Source organism: Panthera tigris, chromosome A2 (assembly GCF_018350195.1).
Source record: "Panthera tigris isolate Pti1 chromosome A2, P.tigris_Pti1_mat1.1, whole genome shotgun sequence".
NCBI classification, from domain to species: Eukaryota; Metazoa; Chordata; class Mammalia; order Carnivora; family Felidae; genus Panthera; species Panthera tigris.
The window spans coordinates 54884469-54903984 of record NC_056661.1 but is presented as its reverse complement, the minus strand read 5'-3'; the positions used below and the strand labels follow the sequence as shown (position 1 = coordinate 54903984).

Below are 19516 nucleotides of genomic sequence, written 5' to 3'. Positions count from 1 at the left end.
TCAGTTTTCTCTTCCGTAAAATGGAAAAACAACTGGGCAGGGGAGGGCGCAGGCTATGAGAAAGAGGATTTCCCAAGTGTGGAAAGGCTTGTAAAATGCAGGTCTGGTGGGATATGGGCAGGAGGGTAGGGTCCAGGATCTTGGAGGAGGAGGGAACCCAGAATGGCAAATGGTGCTGCATAGCCCAGAGAGGGGCCATGACTTGCCCAGGGTCACACGGCAATCATCGCCACCAGGAACCTCAGACCATCTGCCGCCCAGGCTGCGAAGACAGAGCCCAGAGCACTGAGCCCAGCACCGCCCAAGCTCAGCCTAGATCTGAATCTTTTATGAAGCATCATAAATCTCCCTGGAATCGCTCCTGTCCAAGCCCGCAAGCCTTCCCTAACTGCCTCACTGCCTCTGCCTCCCTGCAGTGCCTTTTCATTAAATTAAGTGCAGAATCCGATGCAATTGCTCTTGATTTTCCCATAGGGGCCACCGGCCACCTCCCTCCAGGGAGCTTGAAGGGCCAGAGCCGCTGCAGAGGGCTCACCCACCCACTTCATACAAACTTTATAGAGATTTCTAGATAAAATATTATTTTTTAAGATGTTGAATTTAGTATCCTTGGAGCTGACCTTAATAAGCCCCCACAAGGTGCCAGCAAAACCTCCCAATAGCCCCAGGAGGCAGAATCTGCCCATTTCACACAGATGGATAGTTCAGAGCAAACACAGGCCCACCAGACCCCCACTTCTGGGGCCAAGTGAGGCGTGGGACTATGATGTGCAGAAGGAACAGGTGTGAGCTGCAGCAAGGGGACAGGTCAGACTTGAAGGAGGCCAGGCAGCAGCCCCGGTGCACTCTGGGACAAGCAAGTCTTACGACTTGACTTCCTTCATGAAGAGGGAACAACAATAAGAGCAGCTAACCCAACCAGGCACCTACTGTGTGCCAGGCACTGCGGAGGTTTCCCATGACTCTCAGAGGAGACCCGAACACCTTCCTTCCACCAGCCGGGCCTGCCGGCCTCCCCCCACTCGTGCTCCCCCCATGACACTGCAGCCACACTGGCCTCCGTTCCTCAAACATTCAGAATGTGCCCAGGGCCTCTGCCCCTGCTGTTCCTTCCACCTGGAGTCCTCCTCTCCCAGGCATTCCCTTGGCTGGTCCCAGAACAAATGTCACCTCCTCCAGGAGGTCCTCCCTGACCACCTATCACCCTCTTTCATCTCATCCCCTTTTCCTGTCTTCTTATCCCCTTTTCTTGTCTTGTCTCCACCTGTTTACGACTTATCTCCCCTGTTCCATAAAGACAAAGACTCTGTCTCATTTACTACTGTATCTCAGCACTTAGAACAGTGGCTAGCACATGGTAGGTCATAGTTAAACAACCACAGAATGAAAGGAGAAAGGAAGGCATCAGCCAACACAGGGTCTGAGTGTCAGGACGGGGACACAGGCAGGAGGGAGACAGCAAATGTCTGGGATGTGGGCAAGATGACAGCCCTCCCCTCCCCACTGGAGGTTGGGTCCCTGCATTGAAGGTGCTGGGCAGGGGGAGCGGGGGTGGGGGGAGGATTTGGGGAAGGGGCTGGCTTCCCAGAGGGAGTGGGGAAGCCTGGTGGGATATGGAGAAGGCGAAATGGCCTAGAACATAAGGAATAGCAACACTCCAGGAGATTACCTGGCCATTAAAAATGACAAGTGTAAGAAATAACATCTGCAGGGGGAGAAAGCCCGTGCAGAATCACATCAAGGCTGATGACAACCCCAGGAAAGCGGACTCTTACAGCAACCTTACTTGTAACAGCAAAATGCTGGAAACAACCTTATTATCCAACCATGGGGGAGCAGGTAAATAAAATCTGCCTGGTACAGACACCCCATGTGGTATTCTGCAGCTGATCCTACAAAACTAAGCAAAGAAAAAAAAACATAAAATGGTATATGTCATATGATCTCAATGACAGTAGACAGTGGGAAAAAAGACTGGAAGGAAATGCAGGAAAGTTGTCTCTGGATGGTGGGTTGATGGAGGGTGATTTTAGTTTTCTTCCTGGTTTTTTATCTTTCCAAAATGGTCTATATTTAACAATAATTGCATACTTCATCAGAGAGAAAGTAACTTAGTATAAAAGGATACTCTTTTTTTAATGTTTATTTTTGAGAGAGAGAGAGAGAGAGAGAGAGAGTGTGTGTGTGTGTGTGTGTGTGTAGGCAGGGGAGGGCAGAGAGAGGGGGTGACAGAGAATCTGAAGCAGGCTCCAGGCTCCGAGCTGTCAGCACAGAGCCCGACCAACGCAGAGCTGGAACTCATTGACCGTGAATCATGACCTGAGCCGAAGTTGGATGTTCAACCGACTGAGCCACGCGGGTGCCCTAAGGATACTTTTTTTTCATGACAGCAAGAGGCCAGAAAAGTATGTACATGACATGTTAGTGCTGTAGTATGGAGAAAGGGGGACATTGCAATGTGTTTTTTTTAACTGATATTGCTGTGTTTAATTATTTAAAATGGTTTAAATACCCAATGAACATTCTATACGTCTTATTTTTTTTTAATGGGAGACAGAAAAAGGAAGAACCGTGAAAATGGTCAATAGGAGGACTGAGAAAAGAATCCCAGCTCAGGCACGAAATGGGGCAAATCCGTTCTCTTCTCTGGGCCTCAGTCTCCTGGTCTGTAAAATGATGTTCGCCACCCTTGTCTCCCACTGTTGTTGTGGAGTCCAGGCCTTGACAGAAAAGGGTGCACCTGTGCCCAGCACTTAGTAGGTGCTCAGTACATATTGCCCTCGGCCCTGCAAGCAAGGGAGACCCCAGCCCAGGATCCCAGGGTCCTTCCAACAACTATAGTCTAGCACGTGGGCAGGGCGTGGTCCCCAAATCCTTCTGGTCTTGCACCCCTTTGTGTAAAAATGTCTGTGCATTCCTCTGCAATAACACACATGTATTATTTATGACTTACCCACGTGTTACCATATCTGTATATCACTCACATTATAAACACAGACAAAAGCAGAGAAAACGAAAATGTGATAGAAAACAAACGTAAGCTAAAGGTCTTCATATTTTTTCCCAGCCTCTTCCTCAAGAGGCTGTCCTGGGTGTGGCACCCACACCCAACTCTGGAGACCACCAGCGGAGTCTCTGAGCTCCTAGACGGCAGGGACCACTGAGGTCTTGGTCAGCACAGACTGCCAGCAAGTGGCCAACACTCAGTCAGAGGGAGGTCTGTGGTTTGGGCTGGTTTATCTTTGAAAGAAGCAGAACAGCAGAAAGCAAACCACTCACACCAGAGTCTGACCCCGCGGGTCTGGGGAAACCCTGGCCTCTCGTGGGACCTGGGCTTTCTGTCTCTCTGGACACAGTCTCCCCACCTAGAACCTGGGAAGCTGGACAAAGTGGCCTCTGAAGGAGGGTCCTCTCTGCTGTCCTCAGACAAGCTTGAGCTCCTTCCCACCCACCCATGTGAGGCAGGTGGCCTCTCCTGGGAGGCCACAGTGATTTATACCCTCCTGGGTCCCAGCCTCACCATAAAATACAGCTGTCCCCCTGCCTGTCCCCCAGGACTCCTGCCAACCAGAGCCAGCCGCCCATAAACCCCCAGACATAAATCTTGAGGCCCAGTTCCATCAGCACAGAAGGCAAGCAGTAAATTTGAGGCTCCTGGGTCTCTGGCAGCGAAGCTTCCTGGGAGAATCCATTTTTCTCCCTAGGATAAATTACCCTCACTGGACTACAGAAGGGAAGCATTTGTTCATACAGTTGAAAAATGGTTGCTCAAAGGGCACCCCTCTATGGGGTTCCCCAGCTGGGCTGCCAGCTCCCAGGGCCATCCATCTGGGGGCCTCCAGGACAGGGGCCTCTTGGCAGATCTCTCACACTCAGCCCCCTAAAATCCACCCCTGCATGCCCCTCCCCCCTCAGCTCAGTGAAAGGCACTAGCATAACCCCCCAGGCCAGGAGGAATCCCTGAGTGTCATCCAGGCCCGGCCCTCCACATCTGTCCACTGCCACATCTGGCCCATTCTGTTGCCTACGTCCCCCTGCTCTGGGCTTACAACCTCATTCCTGTGAAGCAGACAGGCCACAGGCCAAACCAAAGCCACCGTCCAGCCCTGGGACCTTGAACCAGCAAACCCACCTCAAATCCTTTTCTCTTCTGTAAAATTACATGAATCCCAAAGGGGAGTATAAATCCGAACAGACATTCTGGAGAGCCGTGTGGCACTGGGTGCTGGGAGCAATCTGTTTCTCAACCTGGGGTCTATTGCTGCTCTTTGAAAAACACAAATGTTTTAACACTCCTCGTTATGTACAACGTATTTCATGATAAAAGAGAGAGTTGCAGACAGTATGCTGTTATTTGTGTAAAAAGAAGGGAAAGAATGTGTATGCGTAGAGCTACCAACAGGTAACGGTAGGTACCTTCAGCCGAAGGTGGAGGCGGGGCTTGGCAAATGGGAGCAGAGGTTAGAGAGAGACCACTGAGGTGGTTGGAGGTTTGACATCTGAACCACCCCAGTGAACGTCTGTGTCCATGTTGCCTTATGCATCTGTGCTAGACTCTTCCCTAGACTAGAAAATACTTGCAATACTTAGAAAAGGAATGGCTGGGTCAAAGGGTGTAAGCATTTTCCATATTGACAGATAACCCGTCAGACTGCCCTCCTATATGCTTCCCCTTCCTGCATATGTCAGCTTCTGCTTCCCCCGGGATCTCACCAACACTAGATGCTATGAATTTTTTAACTTCCCCTTCAAATTGATATTGTGCTGTTATTTCTGTGAGCATTTTCCTCATGCTAATACAATAATCCCCTAAAATGCTGAGGTTGGCCTTCTTTTCATTCACTCTCTGGCTATTTGTGTATCTTCTAGTAACTTCCTGCTTGAATTCATGACGTTCCTCCTAGACTGTGTATCTTTGATTTGCAGGAGATCCTGATATACATTGGCTCTTAGTCTTCAGCTGTGATGTATGTTGTAAATACCTTCCCTCCTGGGCTGTGGCTTGTCTTGGAACCTGGTCAATCGTGCCTTTCATCCTACATCACTTCTACATTTTTATGTAGCCCAATTTTTCAATCCTTTCTTTCATGGCATCTGCTTTTGTAGCTTCTATTTCCTCATCTGATAAGGCTGATCACCTGACCATGCACGGTTATCAGGAGAAGCAAAACAGTGTGAATAAGTGCCAAGCAAGTGCTCCTAACGTGGTCATTTTGGGGGTCTCTCTGCCTCACCTTGCCTCCCATACCCCAGCAGTCAGCAGGTGCTTCCTGAACATGCCACCGTCCTGCTTTAAAACCCTTCAGCTGGGGGTACCCGGGTGACTCGGTCAGTTAAGCGTCCAACTTCGGCTAAAGTCACTATCTCACGTTCATGAGTTCAAGCCTTGTGTTGGGCTCTCTGCTGTCAGCAAAGAGCCCACTTTAGATCTGTCCTCCTCTCTCTGCCCCTCCCCTGCTCTCGCTCTCTCTCTCTCTCTCTCAGAATAAATAAACTTTAAAAAATAAAGCTGCCTTCAGCAGCTTCAGCTGCCTGAAGATGATGAAGTTCAAACTCCTTTCCTGGGTGAGTTCAAGGTCTCAAACACAAACACCTCTAAGGCTGAGCAAGTAAGTGAATGCATCAGCGGCCAGATGGGGAGTACGGCAGGCACACTCCCAGTCCACAAGGCACAGCAGAAATGTAAGACCGAGGTTACCAGATCCTCTGAAGAAAGCTGCAGATATCTTTCTTTTTTTAATGTCAAATTTCCCCCCCCCCCACACACACACACACTCAAAATTTAATGACAACCAATTGTGTGTGTGTGTGTGTGTGTGTGTGTGTGTGTGCGCACCACTGTCAGGGTCAAGCAAGACCCATTTGTGACCAGGGTGTAGCCATCTCTACCCTCACCATCTGTCTCCAGCCAGAATCGTGCCACCCTCCCCCCACACACAGCACATGCAGCCACCCTGCACAACTATGGTCACACCAGGTTTTTCTCAACTCTGTACTTTTGCACACACCAATCTCTTGGCCTTACGTACCCTACCCTGCGGCTTTCCTACCTGGCCACTCACACTTGCTCTTTAAAGCCCAGGTCAGAGGTCAGCACCAATGCCCCCACCCCAGGCAGAATTCCATGCCCCTTCTCTAAGTGCCTCATTGCTTGTGACTCCTGGAAACAAAATTCCAAAGAAAGCAGTCTGGGGGCAGAGAAAGAGCCCTGGCTTGGGACAAAGACATTCCTGGGGTAAAAATCCTGCTTTGTCACTTCCTAGCAGTGCATCCTTGGGCAAGTGACTTAACTTCTCTGTGCCTCAGGTTCCCAAATGTTGAGATGGCCATAACAAGACCTAAAGGCGGTCAGCTTTCTGGGAATAGGAAGTAAAATGGTAAAAGAGAGGTAGCTGGCATGGAGTAGGGGCTTAACGATGAAATCACAGAATGAGGGGCACCTGGGTGGCTCAGTCTGTTAAGGGGCTGACTCCTGATTTCAGCTCAGGTCGGAATATCATGGTTTGTGAGATCAAGCCTCACGTTAGGCTCTGTGCTGACAGTGTGGAACCTGCTCTGGATTCTCTCTCCCTCTCTCTGCCCCTCTCCTACTTGTTCTCTCTCAATAAATAAACACTTACCAAAAAGAAATTGCAGAATGAAAAGATGTATGAAAAGAAGAATAAGTATTTCCTTAGACTCCTCGAACACACAGGTGAGGCACAGTCATGCCCAGGAAGTAACTGGCCATTGCCTTCACTGTGCCAGTCACCGCCACATGAGTGCGCCCCTTTCCATAGCTGGCAGAGCCCTCCCCCATCTGTCATCTCTGGATCCCCATGACAGCTCTCCCAGAGGCTGTTAATGCTCCCACTTTACAGAGAAGAAAAGCAAAACTCAGGCAAAGTCCCAGAGGCTGCTTTAGAGAATGGAACAAGGCAAGGACTGCACACCAGGCAGGGAAAAGCTATTCAGCTCAACAGGGGGCCCCGAGTTCAACATCCTCGTCACCAGGCCATTGAGAGTGAAGGATGCAAACACAGTCAGCCCAGGGCCTAGTTCACATGAGGTGCACAGAAAGGCTAGTGCCTCCCCCTTCCTTTCTCTATTTCATTTTCCCACTCACTTAGTGGGCTCCTACTGTATGCCGGCCCCTGAGCTGGGTGCTGCACACCCACAGATGGACTGGACAGGGCTCCTGCCCCGGGACCTCTGTGTCTAGCAGAGGAGACTGATGAGTAAGCATAGTTATGCTCCCACAGGAAAGGGGCTAGGACAGAAACATGGTGGGAGAGACGAATTCTGCCATGTCAGGAGGAGGGGGATAGCAGGAAGCTGCTCCTTGGTCTGGCCTGAGGTTGGAGCCAGAGGAAGCGGTACTTTGCTGGGTGAAGAAGTTGGCAGAGAGGCACTCCAGGCATAGAGGCAGCCTAAGCAAAGGTTCAGACATGGGGCAGAACAAGGTCTGTGCATGACTAAGGAGGGAAGAAAGGTTACCACAGCCAAATGGCAAAGAGCCTTGAATATGAGAGGCCTCTAACTCCAAAGGGAGGTCCTGCTTGACCCTCAGAGTCTGTCTGAATTGGTGTTTAACATTTTTAAATTGGTAGGTGGCATGTACAACTCTGAGTTTTTAGCTTCCCTAGAAAAATCAGGTCTGGCTTGCTGAGCCCAAGCTCCTATAAACTCTACACTCTCTGTCCCCCAGACCCAATTCACTCCCTTCATCTGCAAATATTTACTGAGCAATTGCCAGGCAAGGTACTGGTTCCTGGGGATAAAATGAAGAACAAGATAGACACAGCCACAGCCCTCATGGCACTTGCATACTAGTGGGAGAGAAGACATAACAAGGATATAATATAAGGTGAGGCAGCACAAAATGCTGGAAAGAAAAAGGAAGTTATGGGGATAAAAAGCAGCTATTTTAGATGGGATGGTCAGGGAAGGCCTCTCTGAGGAGGAGACAATTGCATAGATCTAAATGAAGTGAGTGAATTGTGTATATGCCAAAAGATCAATCCAGGAGACAGATTAGCAAGTGCAAAGGCCCTGGAGCCTTCTTCACTCATCTTTTGGGTTACTTGTCTTGCCCCTTTAGGCATTTAAGGGTGAGGCCCCTCCTGTAAGTAACAGAGCATATGAATAATGTGTAAACAGATAGAAAACATCCCCAGATGTATGTTTCAGATAAAACACTTCTGACCCATGGTGAGGGAGACATGAGAAATAGACATGAATGAAAGGCCTGGTATGATTTGTTTCCAATAGGAAACAGGATGGCATTTTGTCTCAAGGACAAACAGGCAGAGGAGGCTCCTCATACATGGAACGTTAAAACTTGAGCACAGTATGGAGAAACCAAGGGAGCGGGGAGGAGGGAAATCCTCATTTCCTCTTCACTACCTGTATCATCTGCCAAACCCTGTAAGGTGGGAGGCAGGAGTGGGGGAAGAGAGACTAAGAATGCTAAGTCTTCTGCAGCCTCGGAGCTCGTTGTTATTATTGTTCCTGTTGCTGTTTTTCTGTTTTATTTTGTTTTCCCAAGCCTATCTGGGCTGCTGTTTGAGGAAGTCAGGTGCAAAGGAAACACTTTGGTGGGTTTCATTTGTTTGTTTCCCAATCCCCTTCCTAAGCAAAATTAAAGTGTGGATTCCTTGTCCTTTTACCTACAAAGTAGAAGAAAAAGATATTATTGTTCTAAAGAAGGAGAGAGGAGGAAAAAAAAAAACAGACCTACAATCTAATACCAACCTTTTCAGCTGGGGTGGGGGAGGCGATTCTGCAAACTGACATCACAGTCCATGTCACGGGACATAACTTCCGCCACTCAAAGCTCTATTTGCATTTTTAGCGATACAGGGAAATGTTGAAAATCAGCTCCAGGGTTGACACTGCAGTTATTAAAACCAAACAAAAGATCCTCTCCCAAGTCTAGCTGATTCTTCTTAAATTTATCTGGGCCCCCACTACCTGATTTAAGGCAATGAACAGATGTTTCCCAGCAGGAAGTGCATTAGCCCCAGATGCTGTCGCTTTGTTCAAGAGCTGCACACACATTCACTGGCAACCACACACACACACACACACACACACAGAACTCGGGGCAACAAACATTCACAGCTCCCCTTCCGGCACTTGGCACGCCCGCATGGACCATTTGTAACCTCTGCCTGCAGTTCTGACAGAGAGATGAGCAGCGGGAGTCAGTAGCCAATCAGATCCCACCCTATCGTCTTCCTGTTGTCTCCTAGGTAACCGGCACAGGGACACATCAGCTAGCTGGGTACCACGGACACATACACACACACACACACACACACACACACACACACACACACACACAAAGTCCACAATTGCAGAGATACCGGATGCGCCTGTCAGAACCCTAGACAGCTCCCCAGAGCGGCATTCAATGCCTCTGGTTCCTGCCTGTCTGGCAGCCTCAGCCCCTACAGCTTTCCCACCTCCGCTCCTTTACTCATGCCATTCCTCTGCCTGGCATGCCTCTCCCCACTGCCATCTCTATCACTCAAAACCTTGCTCATCCTCGGAGCCAGCCCAAGTCCTTGGTCAAGGCTTCCAATGGCTCCCAACACAGAATAAAACCCACACTCCTTCCTCTACAGTGATCTGGCCTTTCGTGATCTGGCTACTCCAAGTCTCATCTCTTATCACTCCCCTCTCTCTCGCTCCTTTCTCTTCCTCCAACAGGTCAAATTGGTCCTCTCCACACTATGCCCTGCAGATCAGGCCTCTTCTTGGTACCGGTTGTTCCCGTGGCTACTAGGTCTGCCTTCTGTTCTTGGCATGCCTGAGCCCTCCTGATCTTTAGTCTTAGCTCAAAAGCCACCTTTCAGAGAGCCTTTCCCTGACCACCCTTGGCTGCCCTATCTGAAGACATCCCCTCCCCTGGGACTCCCCATGGCATCGCCTACTCTGCTCTTGTGTTCTCTTCATCTCACTAATGACTCTCTAGTTATGTTTCCTTGTCCTCTGTCTCCCCCCCCTAGAATGTGAAGTCCCTTACAGCAGGGTCTTTCTCTTGTTCATGGCCATAGCCGCAGCCCCCAGAACAGGGCCCAATAAATACTTGTCGAATGAATAAAAAGTCATTTCCTCCTCACTGCTTCTGTATTTCCCCATCTCTCTAATAAGACGAGATGACTTCTATTAACCCTCCTGGCTCACATTCCAAGAGTCCATTAGAAAGCAGAAAGGACTGGCATAAGGAGGAAAATTAATCAGGCCACACCACGGGAAGGATCTGCCAGTGGAAGGCTGACCTCCACCGGGTTGCAGAGCCCCCTCCTCTGAGCAGCCTGCCCACTCAGAATTGCTGCTTTCAACTTCATGTTCCCCAAGCACTGGGCACCTTGAACTTTTGTTATCTGACGGACTGGGGGCAACTTGAAGCTGAGGACTGGCTTTCATGTTTTTGATCCCACACAGAGCCTGGGGGTGGTGGAGGGGAGGTGGGGGGGGGGGCGGGGGCTCTGGAAGCATTTACTGCAGTGAATAGAAGAAAATGTGTCACTGTCTACAGGACCACAAGCATCAAGGTGGAATTTCATTAGAACACAAGTCACACACGTGCACATGCACAAACACACACACACACACACACACAAACTCAGAAGCTTCATGAAGCTGGAATCAGAGTTCCCCAATCCCAGTGGCTGCCCGGGTCTTTCCTCAACAGACATGACTACTACTTTAGGTTCCAAAAACTGCAGAGTGGTCTGGACGCATGTGCTGTGCAAGCATGGGGGGCGCATAACCACGCTTTTGGCCAACCTCCTTAGGTAAGGCCAGATGGTGGATTCAAGTAGCCACACGTGGCAGACACAACCTGATCGGATCCCCCAAACCCTAGGCGTGGAGAGCCTCAAGGCTCATAATCCAGAAATCTACACAGAGTCCTGAGTTCTCCACTGACTCATGCACCAGATTATTTCCCCAAATATGAAGTTAAAGTAGATGTAAAGATCAAAAAAGACGAAGAACAGGATTAGCATTTCTTGAGCACCTACTGTATGCATGTTTTATACTAGGATACATTAACATTGATTCCTCAAGACCACCCTGCAAGATCACCCTTCCCACTTTATGGATTGGAAACAACGACCACGACTGAAACCCAGAAGGAGTAAATAGTATGCCTAAGGTCACAAAGTTGGCAAGTGGAGAGGGCCTAAGTCTGGGACACGAGTCCGGTCTCCAAGTCCACACTTCTTCCTCCAGGGCCTTAAATTATACCACAGAATAAGCAGGTAAGCCGGATTTATTCAAAATGTCCCTCCCGCTGGCTCTTCTCTGAGGATGACAGCCCTGTCTCTGCATATCTCTCTCTGTCACTCTTGGGCTTGACTGACCTTTCGCCATGAGCCTCTTATCAAGCTGGAACCATGTATCAAAGTCTCTCATTTGAGACCCAGCCCACAGGAACCAATGTTCCCGTGACCCAGAGAAAGCCAGGGATTTTGTCTTTTTAAAACAGTAATTTCCTGCCAGCACCGGTAGATGCATCAGCCACACTCTGATTTAGTGCTGAGCTCAAGGATCAATCTCAAGTAAGATTCTCCAAGGAAAACTCAAATGGTGGGTACCTCCTGGCATTGAGGAAAGAAGTGGCTTCCTCTCAATGGATGTGGCCAGTGGCAGGCAAAATGACTGTAGGGACCACAAGACCCACGTGCCTCATACATGTCACACGCGAGCCTCATTGACACCCACATGCATCTCAAACATGACACCCATATGCCTCATGCACACCTCACACACACACCACTCACGTGCCTTACCCATACCCCCACCCCACCCCACCCCACACACACATACACACACAGCGTGGGGAGTGCAGATCAGGAGCAAGGGAGCAACATCCTTTCTTCAGGACATCAAAGCCCCCACTTCCTCGCCTGCCCTGGGCTATGTGCTACGCCAGGACTGAGACCTCATTTTATCCCCTTAGGAATCCCGTAGGATGAGCGTTAGGCCCTCCCCTTACAGATACAGAAAGTGAGCCTCAGAACAGGGGGAATGACTTGTCCAAGATCACAGAACACGCCTGGGGTTTAGCTGCCCTGTTTCCTGAAAGGCCAAGCTCACACTGAAGGGTGGTCATGGACACTGGCTCTGCAAGATTTCCTTCTTTCTTTTTTTTTTTAATGTTTATTTATTTTCAGAGAGAGCGCGTGAGCAGGAGAGAGGCAAGAGAGAGAGACAGAGACAGAGAGAAAGAGAGAATACCAAGCTGGCTGCACACTCCAACTCACTAACCATGAGATCATGACCTGAGCCGAAATTGAGAGTCAGACACTCAACGGACTGAACCACCCAGGTGCTCCAAGATTTCCTCCTTAATCTCCTCTGTTCCTTGGGGGCAGCTCCATTGAATAGGGGCACTCCTCCAAGATGTCCTCCTTGTTGGTAGCCTTATCCAATCTTCCTCCTCCCAGGGAAGGAAACCTGGGCACCGGCTATGCCAACTCAGGTTGGATTAAGAGTGGAAGGTCTGCCCAATCCACTGGACGGAGCTATGGGCCTGCCTGGGTCTTGCCCACACCGGCTAAGGCCTGATGAGGGTCTAAACGAGACTCCACAGACTCTGCTCCCAGGCCCTCAGAACCTAGGGCCACAGTGGGGTAGAGGTTACAGATCTGACTTAACCCTGGGGACAGGGCAGGAGGAGCAGGGATGAGCTGTCACCCTCCTCTTCCCCTCCCCCACGCCCCACACAGGGTTTCTGGCCAGGGCTGGAAATGGATCCTTTTCTATGAACTGAACCAGGCCCAACTTGCAGAGGGACGTAAGGGAGGCCTGGCCCACCAAAATCTTGCCGGCCATAGAGACTTAAGTTCACATCCCAGCTTTATCACCTACAGGCTGTGTGACCTTGGGCAGGTTTCCTCTCTCGGAGGCTCAGTGTCCTCACCTGTAAAGTGGAAGGAATAACAGCGCCCTCCAGAGGGGGTGGCTGTGAAGGTTAAACACAGAAGCAGATGTTAGGCTCCAGGGCGCATAGTACGCGGTACCAGTAAGTCCGCCATTAGGCCCCCGCTAAGTGAGCAGAGGGTGGGCGACTGCCATTCCCACCTCACTCTGCCCCTGACTCAGAGTTCTATCAATTCTTGATTAGCACTGAATCCGAACTTTCCTCAGCAGAGGCAGAGCCTGGGCGCGGGTCCTTCTTCCTCTTCCCACCGCCAGGACGGTACAGACAACAGGTACAGGGGTGGAGCAGCCCTGGAGGCGCCCCGGCGGAGGGGGCTGCGCCGCAGCGCTGCGGCAGGGCCAAGCCCGGGTCGGGGGCAGTGCGGCCGAATCTCTCCGCTACCCCGCACCCCTTCCCATCTCCAGCCTCCCCGCAACTTTGACCAACTGCAGACTGTGGGGTCGGCGCGGGGGTGCTGCCGGGCGTGCGAAGGAAAGTTGGGTCCCGGCGACTGCAGCGTTTGGAACCGAAGTCCCCCGCGGTGAGCACCGGCACCTTCTGACCCCCGACAAACTCCCTGGGAGCCGGGAGGCACGTGGTCGCGCGCCGGCCAAGGCTCGCTCCGGGAACCGGACTCGCGAGCGGGTCGGGGGCTGCGCCCTCGAGGGTTCAGAGCCTGCGCTCCAGCCTTACGCGGCCGCCCTGCCCCGGGTCCCACCTCCACGCGCCCTGCCGAGCGCCCCCGCAGGTCTGCCCGGCAGGGCTCCGCTCCGCACCGCGTGTCCTGCGGTGACCCTGCAAGCTCCGCGCCTCGGACGCGGCCGCCCGCCCTTCGCCTCCCGCGGACACTCTCCGCGAGCGCCCCCGGCCAGCTCTGCGCTGGGTCCGCCCTCCGCGCCCCGCGCCGGTGCTCACCGGCCTGGGCAGCGGCCGCGTCCTACCTTCGTCCGGCAGCCGCTGCAGGCAGAGCGCGAGGTTCCTCCGCCAGCCCCGCATCCCGGCGGCCGCCCTGCGGCCCGGCGCCTCGCCAGCCCGACCCCGGCCCCGGCCCCGCCCCCGCCGGGCCGGGCGGCGCAGCGCAGCGCTGGGGAGGGCCGCGGGCCCGGGGCGCGGCGGGCATGGGCGGCCGCCGAGGATCGGGGGTGTCCCGGCGGCCGCCAGGCGCTCAGCTCGGCTCGCGAGCCCGCGGCTGAGCAGCGACGCTCCCCGAGAGCGCGCGCTTTCCCCGGCGCTGGGGGCGGGGCGGGGCGGCGGGCGGGGGCGGGCGCGGCGAGCTAGGCTGGAGGAGGACCCCGCGGGGCCCGCTCGCTCTCGCCCCCGCCGCCCACTTGCCACGGCCCCCTCCGCCCCCGTTTCCCACCTCCCCACCTCGGGGCTCTCCGGGCCACATTCTGATAACGATAATCACCACGAATTAGTCAATGAGTGAATGCGTGAAACAATGAACGCGTAAACAAATGGGTGAAGAAGTGAGTGGATGAGTGAATAAACGGGTGTATAGAGAAGTGAGAAAATGAGTGAGCGAATGAATGAATGAGTTAGTGAATTGATGAATGAGAAAATTAATCAGTGAATAAATGGGTGAAGGAATATGTAAATAAGTGAAGGAAGAAATGTATGAACCAGTGAATCTGCGTGAGTGAGTGCACCCTGGCCTTGGGCCTGTAAGAGGCCTAGGACCCTCCGCAGAAGTCCTCACGCCTGACCTGGAAGGGAGGCCTCTGGGTGGCATCTTGCAGAGGAGACATGCGAGGCCCAGAGAGGGCGGGCCTGTCTGCGAACACACAGCACGCTGGAGGCCAGTAGGGAAAAGGTGGTCTTGGTGTAGGCCTTGTCAACTGCACCTTAACCACAGTTGTCCTCCATCTGCCTGGTAGCCGTCGAGCTCACCAGGTCTCAGAGATTCTGGGAAGAATAGCCAGGGGAAGGAGCACAGGAGGGTCCCATCCTCAGAAGTCAGTTTGCTTTCTCTATGGGAGTGGGGTAGGGGGGTAAAGGGGAGGGGGGTGTACAATCCAGTCAAAGGAGTACTGCACTGCCCTAAAAAAGGAGGAGGACATTCTTTGGAAAAGGGTGAAATGAAGAACAGTGTTTATAATATGTTCAGTAAGTAGAAGGGAAGCCTCTGCATTCGTATTTGCTCAAGTATGTGGAAAATTATCTCCAATGGAAACACTGGTCCCTTGGAGAATGGGCATCATGTGGCCAGGGGCAGGAGGGAGAGGGAGAATCCCCTCCCTCTTTTGTGCCTCTTGAATCCCCTTTTGTGCCTCTTGAAATGTTGAACCCTGGAAATGCATTACTTGTTCAAAAAATAATCTAAAATTAAAAAAGTTTAATTTTAGATTATTTTTTTGAGAGAGAGAGACAGAGTGTGAGCAGGGGAGAGGCAGAGGGAGAGGGAGACACAGAATCAGAAGCAGGCTCCAGACTCTGAACTGTCAGCACAGAGCCTGACATGGGGCTCGAACTCATGAACTGTGAGATCATGACCTGAGCCAAAGCCTGATGCTCAACCCCCTGAGCCACCCAGGTGCCCCTAATCTAAATTTTTTAAATAAATGTTTACAATATTAAGAAACATCTATACCTCAGTAAAAGCTGTCTCCTCCCTGACGAAGGAAGTCAGCCCATTTGTCTGGACGCCCTCTCTCCAGCACCTGGCTCAGAGAAGGAGAGGTTCTTGTTAGTCATCGTCAGAGTGAAATATGAATGTGGTGGTCAGTGCAGAACCCTTCTCCCCTTCATGAGTGTTGGGAAGAAAACAGGCATCTTCTGCTTGGATCCTGGGTCTGTCAGTCTTTAACTGTAGGTCTTTGGGCAAATTACCTCATTTTTTCGAGCCTCAGATTCTCCATCTGCAAACTAAGGATCATCATATTGTCCTAACAGGGTCCAGTAAGGCTGGAGTCAGGTACTTATATTCCAAAAGATAGTTCAGTGGTGGAACCCCAGCCATCTTGACCCTATCGATAAAGCCACCTAAACTTTGGCTTTCACAAGTACCCCTTTTGTACGGAAAGGGTATGCTTTTTATGTGATCTTACATCCCCAATACTTCAGCAAGCTTGGTATAATTAGCCCCATTTTTACAAAGGAGGGCACTGGCATTCAGAGAGGTTAACTGTCTTACCCAAGGTCACACAGCCAAGAGTTGTCCAAACTGCATTTAAACCGAGATCTGCCCAGCTCCAAGCACCACCAGACAGCACTGCCCACACAGACCATCTGATATATTTATCACCTGTTCATGCTCCTAAGACCCTCAGATGCATCATATCCCAGCCCCGTATTAATTCTGAATTATTCATCATTTCAGTAAGTAGGGCGCAGGCCCAGAAGTTTAGAGCAAGGGAGGGGCAGATCCGCACTCAGGCCCTAGTCTGCGGAGTGCTGACTCCAGAACTTGTCTTAATGGCTGTGAGCTTCTGACAAGGAAGCGAGTCTCCCCGGCAGCAGAATTGTGAATCACTGCTGTCTGCACCCAGATTGATGGCTCCACAGCCAGACTGCCCACTGCTCAGAGGATGACGGGGCTGGGATGGCTGAAGGGAGAGGCAAAGATACCAGCGCCAAGGTCAGGAGGCCCCGGCAGAGGAAGGCAGGGAGGAGAGCAGGGCACAGGAGAGAAGTGGCCGTGGCACAAGAGAAAGAGAAGGGATTTTAGGAGGATGGATGGCTTGATTGAGAGGAGAGTGTGCTGGTTAACCATTGTTGCAAATCAGGCCACTCTAAACTTAAGTGGCATAAAAAAACAGTGTATTATGGTCATGAATTCTATGGGGCAGGAAATTTGGGCAGGGCAGAGGGGCTGTCTCAGCTCTATGATATCAGAGCCTCAGCAGGTAAGACTTGAAGGCTGGGACTGTAATCATCTGGAGGCTTCTTCACTCACTGGTGCCCAAGCTGGAATGGTTCAAAGGCTGGGCTCAGCTGGGACTGTCACCCCAAGTACCTACCAGTGGCCTCTCCATGTGGCCTGGGCCTCCTTGCAGCATGGAAACCTGGGGGCAGTTGAATCTCTTACACGGGGCTCACGGGAACCGAGTCGTAACAGGTGTGCCAGGGCAGGTGTGCTGTAGCACAAGGTGGTAGCCGCATCCCCGCCTCGGAAGTCACGGAGCGCCACTGCTGGCTAGCCTTGAAATGGTCACAAGCCTCCCAAATTCCAGGGAGGTGGCACAGACCACCTCTTGTGGAAGGAATGTCAAGGAATCTGCGAGTAGACTTCGGCTCAGGTCACGATCTCGCAGTTTGTGGGTTCGAGCCTCGCGTTGGGCTCTGTGCTGACAGCTCAGAGCCTGGAGCCTGTTTCGGATTCTGTGTCTCCTCCTCTCTCTGCCCGCACCCCCATGCTCATGCTCTGTCTCTCTCTGTCTCTCAATAAACATTAAAAAAATAAATGTTAAAAAAATTAAAAAAAAAAAAAGTTGTTGCAGTAGAAAGTGAAGAGAAGCAATGTGTAGAGAGGTAACATTAAGAATGGTAGTAAGAAAGGGGCCCCTGAGTGGCTCAGTTGGTTAAGTGTCTGACTCTTGATTTCAACTTGGGTCACAATCTCACAGTTTGTGAGTTTGAGCCCCGCGTCAGGCTCTGAGCTGACAGTGCGGAGCCTGCTTGGGATTCTCTGTCTTCCTCTCTCTCTGACCCTTCCCCACTAGTGTTCTTGCTCTTTAAAAAAAAAAAAAAAAGAAAAGAAAAGAACGGTAGTAAGAAACATAATAGCAGCCCAACCAGGAGGAACTTCACTAGGAATGGGAGAGGCTCTTCTACTGTTGGGAGATTTGAGAGAGACAGTGTGCAAACAGAAGAATATTTGGGGAGCAACAGAAAGGAAGAAGTAAGGAGAATGACAGCGAGTGAGCAACATAGAATAGAAACAGGAAGAGGCCCAAGAATGGGGGAAATGCTAATTAATGAATGAAGGCAAGAGCAGGAGTAACAGAGGGGGTGTGGCCGAGTGGTTTAGGACCCGGACCACTCCAGAACCAGGGACCTGGTTTCAAATCCAACTCCAAACTGCACCTCTGGTGACTTTCTGAACTGTGCCTCAGTCTTTGTATCTGTAGAGTGGGGATGGTGACACTAATCACATCTCCCTGATGCGGTTGTAATGAGTTAATCCGTTAAAGCATTCAGTGCCTGGTTCATAGTGGAGTCTGTGTGTGTTAGATACCATTACGAGTTCTCTTAATCCTGTAGAAATGGGAGAGGTCCCCTGAGCAACAGATACTGCAGGGGGGGTGCCTATTAGGAAGTAGGTCCAGCTGACTCGAAGGCCTGGCTGGCCTGTTGCTACCTCGCTGGTGACCAGGGCATGGGTCCTCCTCAAAGACCCAGCCCACCGCCCGGCACATTCGGTTATGGTGCTCCCCACCCCACAGCCTCTGAGCAGGTCCCTGCGCACGAGGTAGGGTGACAACCAAAGCAGGGACAGAACTCAGCCAAGGTTACTCACCAAGGAATGACAGGACCTGGGCTGCACCCAGGCTTCCAGGCTCCCTGCCCCCAGGGCTCTCAGGCGAGAAGGGGTGCATGCGTGCTCGGTTCCAGGGGTGCTTGGGGCTGGTACACTAGAACCTTCTTGACTCCCAACTCTGACTGCATTTCGTGGGAACCTAACCGCCTTTGGTTGGGAGGGCAGCAGAGCATAACCCGGTCTGGTCTGATGACGTATGGGAGCTGAGCAAACCATTGGGGTGTGGGAAGGAGCTAGCATTACTTATCTTTCTCTTTATTTAAGATTTCCTGGTATTTAATATATGGATTGAGCATGGTGCATATATTCAATTTATAATTATGTACACCTCTTGGGGGTGTGTGCTCCCAATTGTTTTACCTGTAAAGTGTGAGACCACAAAAGTTCAGAGAACCCTGTGCAAAGGTAATCACACCGTGCAAAGCAGCCCTCTGGGGGAAGGTTACGTTCAATCACCCGCTAACAATTACTCTGCAATTACTGCAGGACCCCGGCAGGGCTCCAGAAAAGCCTCTGTGTTCTGGTCTGAGCTCCTGAACAGGACCTCACGCCTCGCTTCTCTTTTCACGCTCTGAGTCTGGGGTTGGCCTCCACCACATCCTGAGCTTTTACTTTGCTCCTCCCTGATTACTGCTATCAAAGAATCAGTAGTCTACATTTTTATACATCCTTCCTCTTCCAAGAAAATGATCCAGATAATTCCAGACAGATTGCCCAGAAGCAGCACCGAGCACTGGAAACAGCAACGGCTTCAGAATCACTCAGGCCTACGTTCAGATTTCCACTCCACTGTTTCATTCACTCGATGGTTATTTGTTGACCACCTACTACGTGCAAGGCATTCCACAAAATCGTTGCTCTTACACACCTTACATCCTATGGGAACAGCTTATTTGCTGTGTGACCTTGAGTGGGTCACTGTACCTCTCTGTCAGTTTACCTATCTGTGAAGTGGGGTTCATAACCCCCAACCTTGCAGGGCAGCTGTGATGAGAGGAGGTCTGGGGCCTGGGGCATTCGATGGAAGGCATCCCAGGTGCCTAGACCTGGAAGAAACCTCAGCCCAACCCTCTTATTCTGCAGCTCTTGACAAATGCTGTCGAGAGAGGGACAATGACTCA

At 51.5% G+C, this 19516-nt stretch overlaps 1 protein-coding gene across 2 annotated transcripts in view; it reads right to left on the bottom strand.

Annotated features, from left to right (window-relative positions):
* GRIP2 (glutamate receptor interacting protein 2) overlaps window positions 1–13930 on the bottom strand; it is a 95207-nt gene extending 81277 nt beyond the window's left edge. For both annotated transcript variants that reach the window (XM_042979585.1, XM_042979583.1), the window contains exon 1: window positions 13858–13930. In XM_042979585.1, coding sequence (XP_042835519.1) covers window positions 13858–13912 — 55 coding nt within the window. In that variant the 5' untranslated portion in view covers window positions 13913–13930. The remainder of the gene's footprint in view (window positions 1–13857) is intronic.
* Between the last annotated feature and the right edge of the window lie 5586 nt (window positions 13931–19516).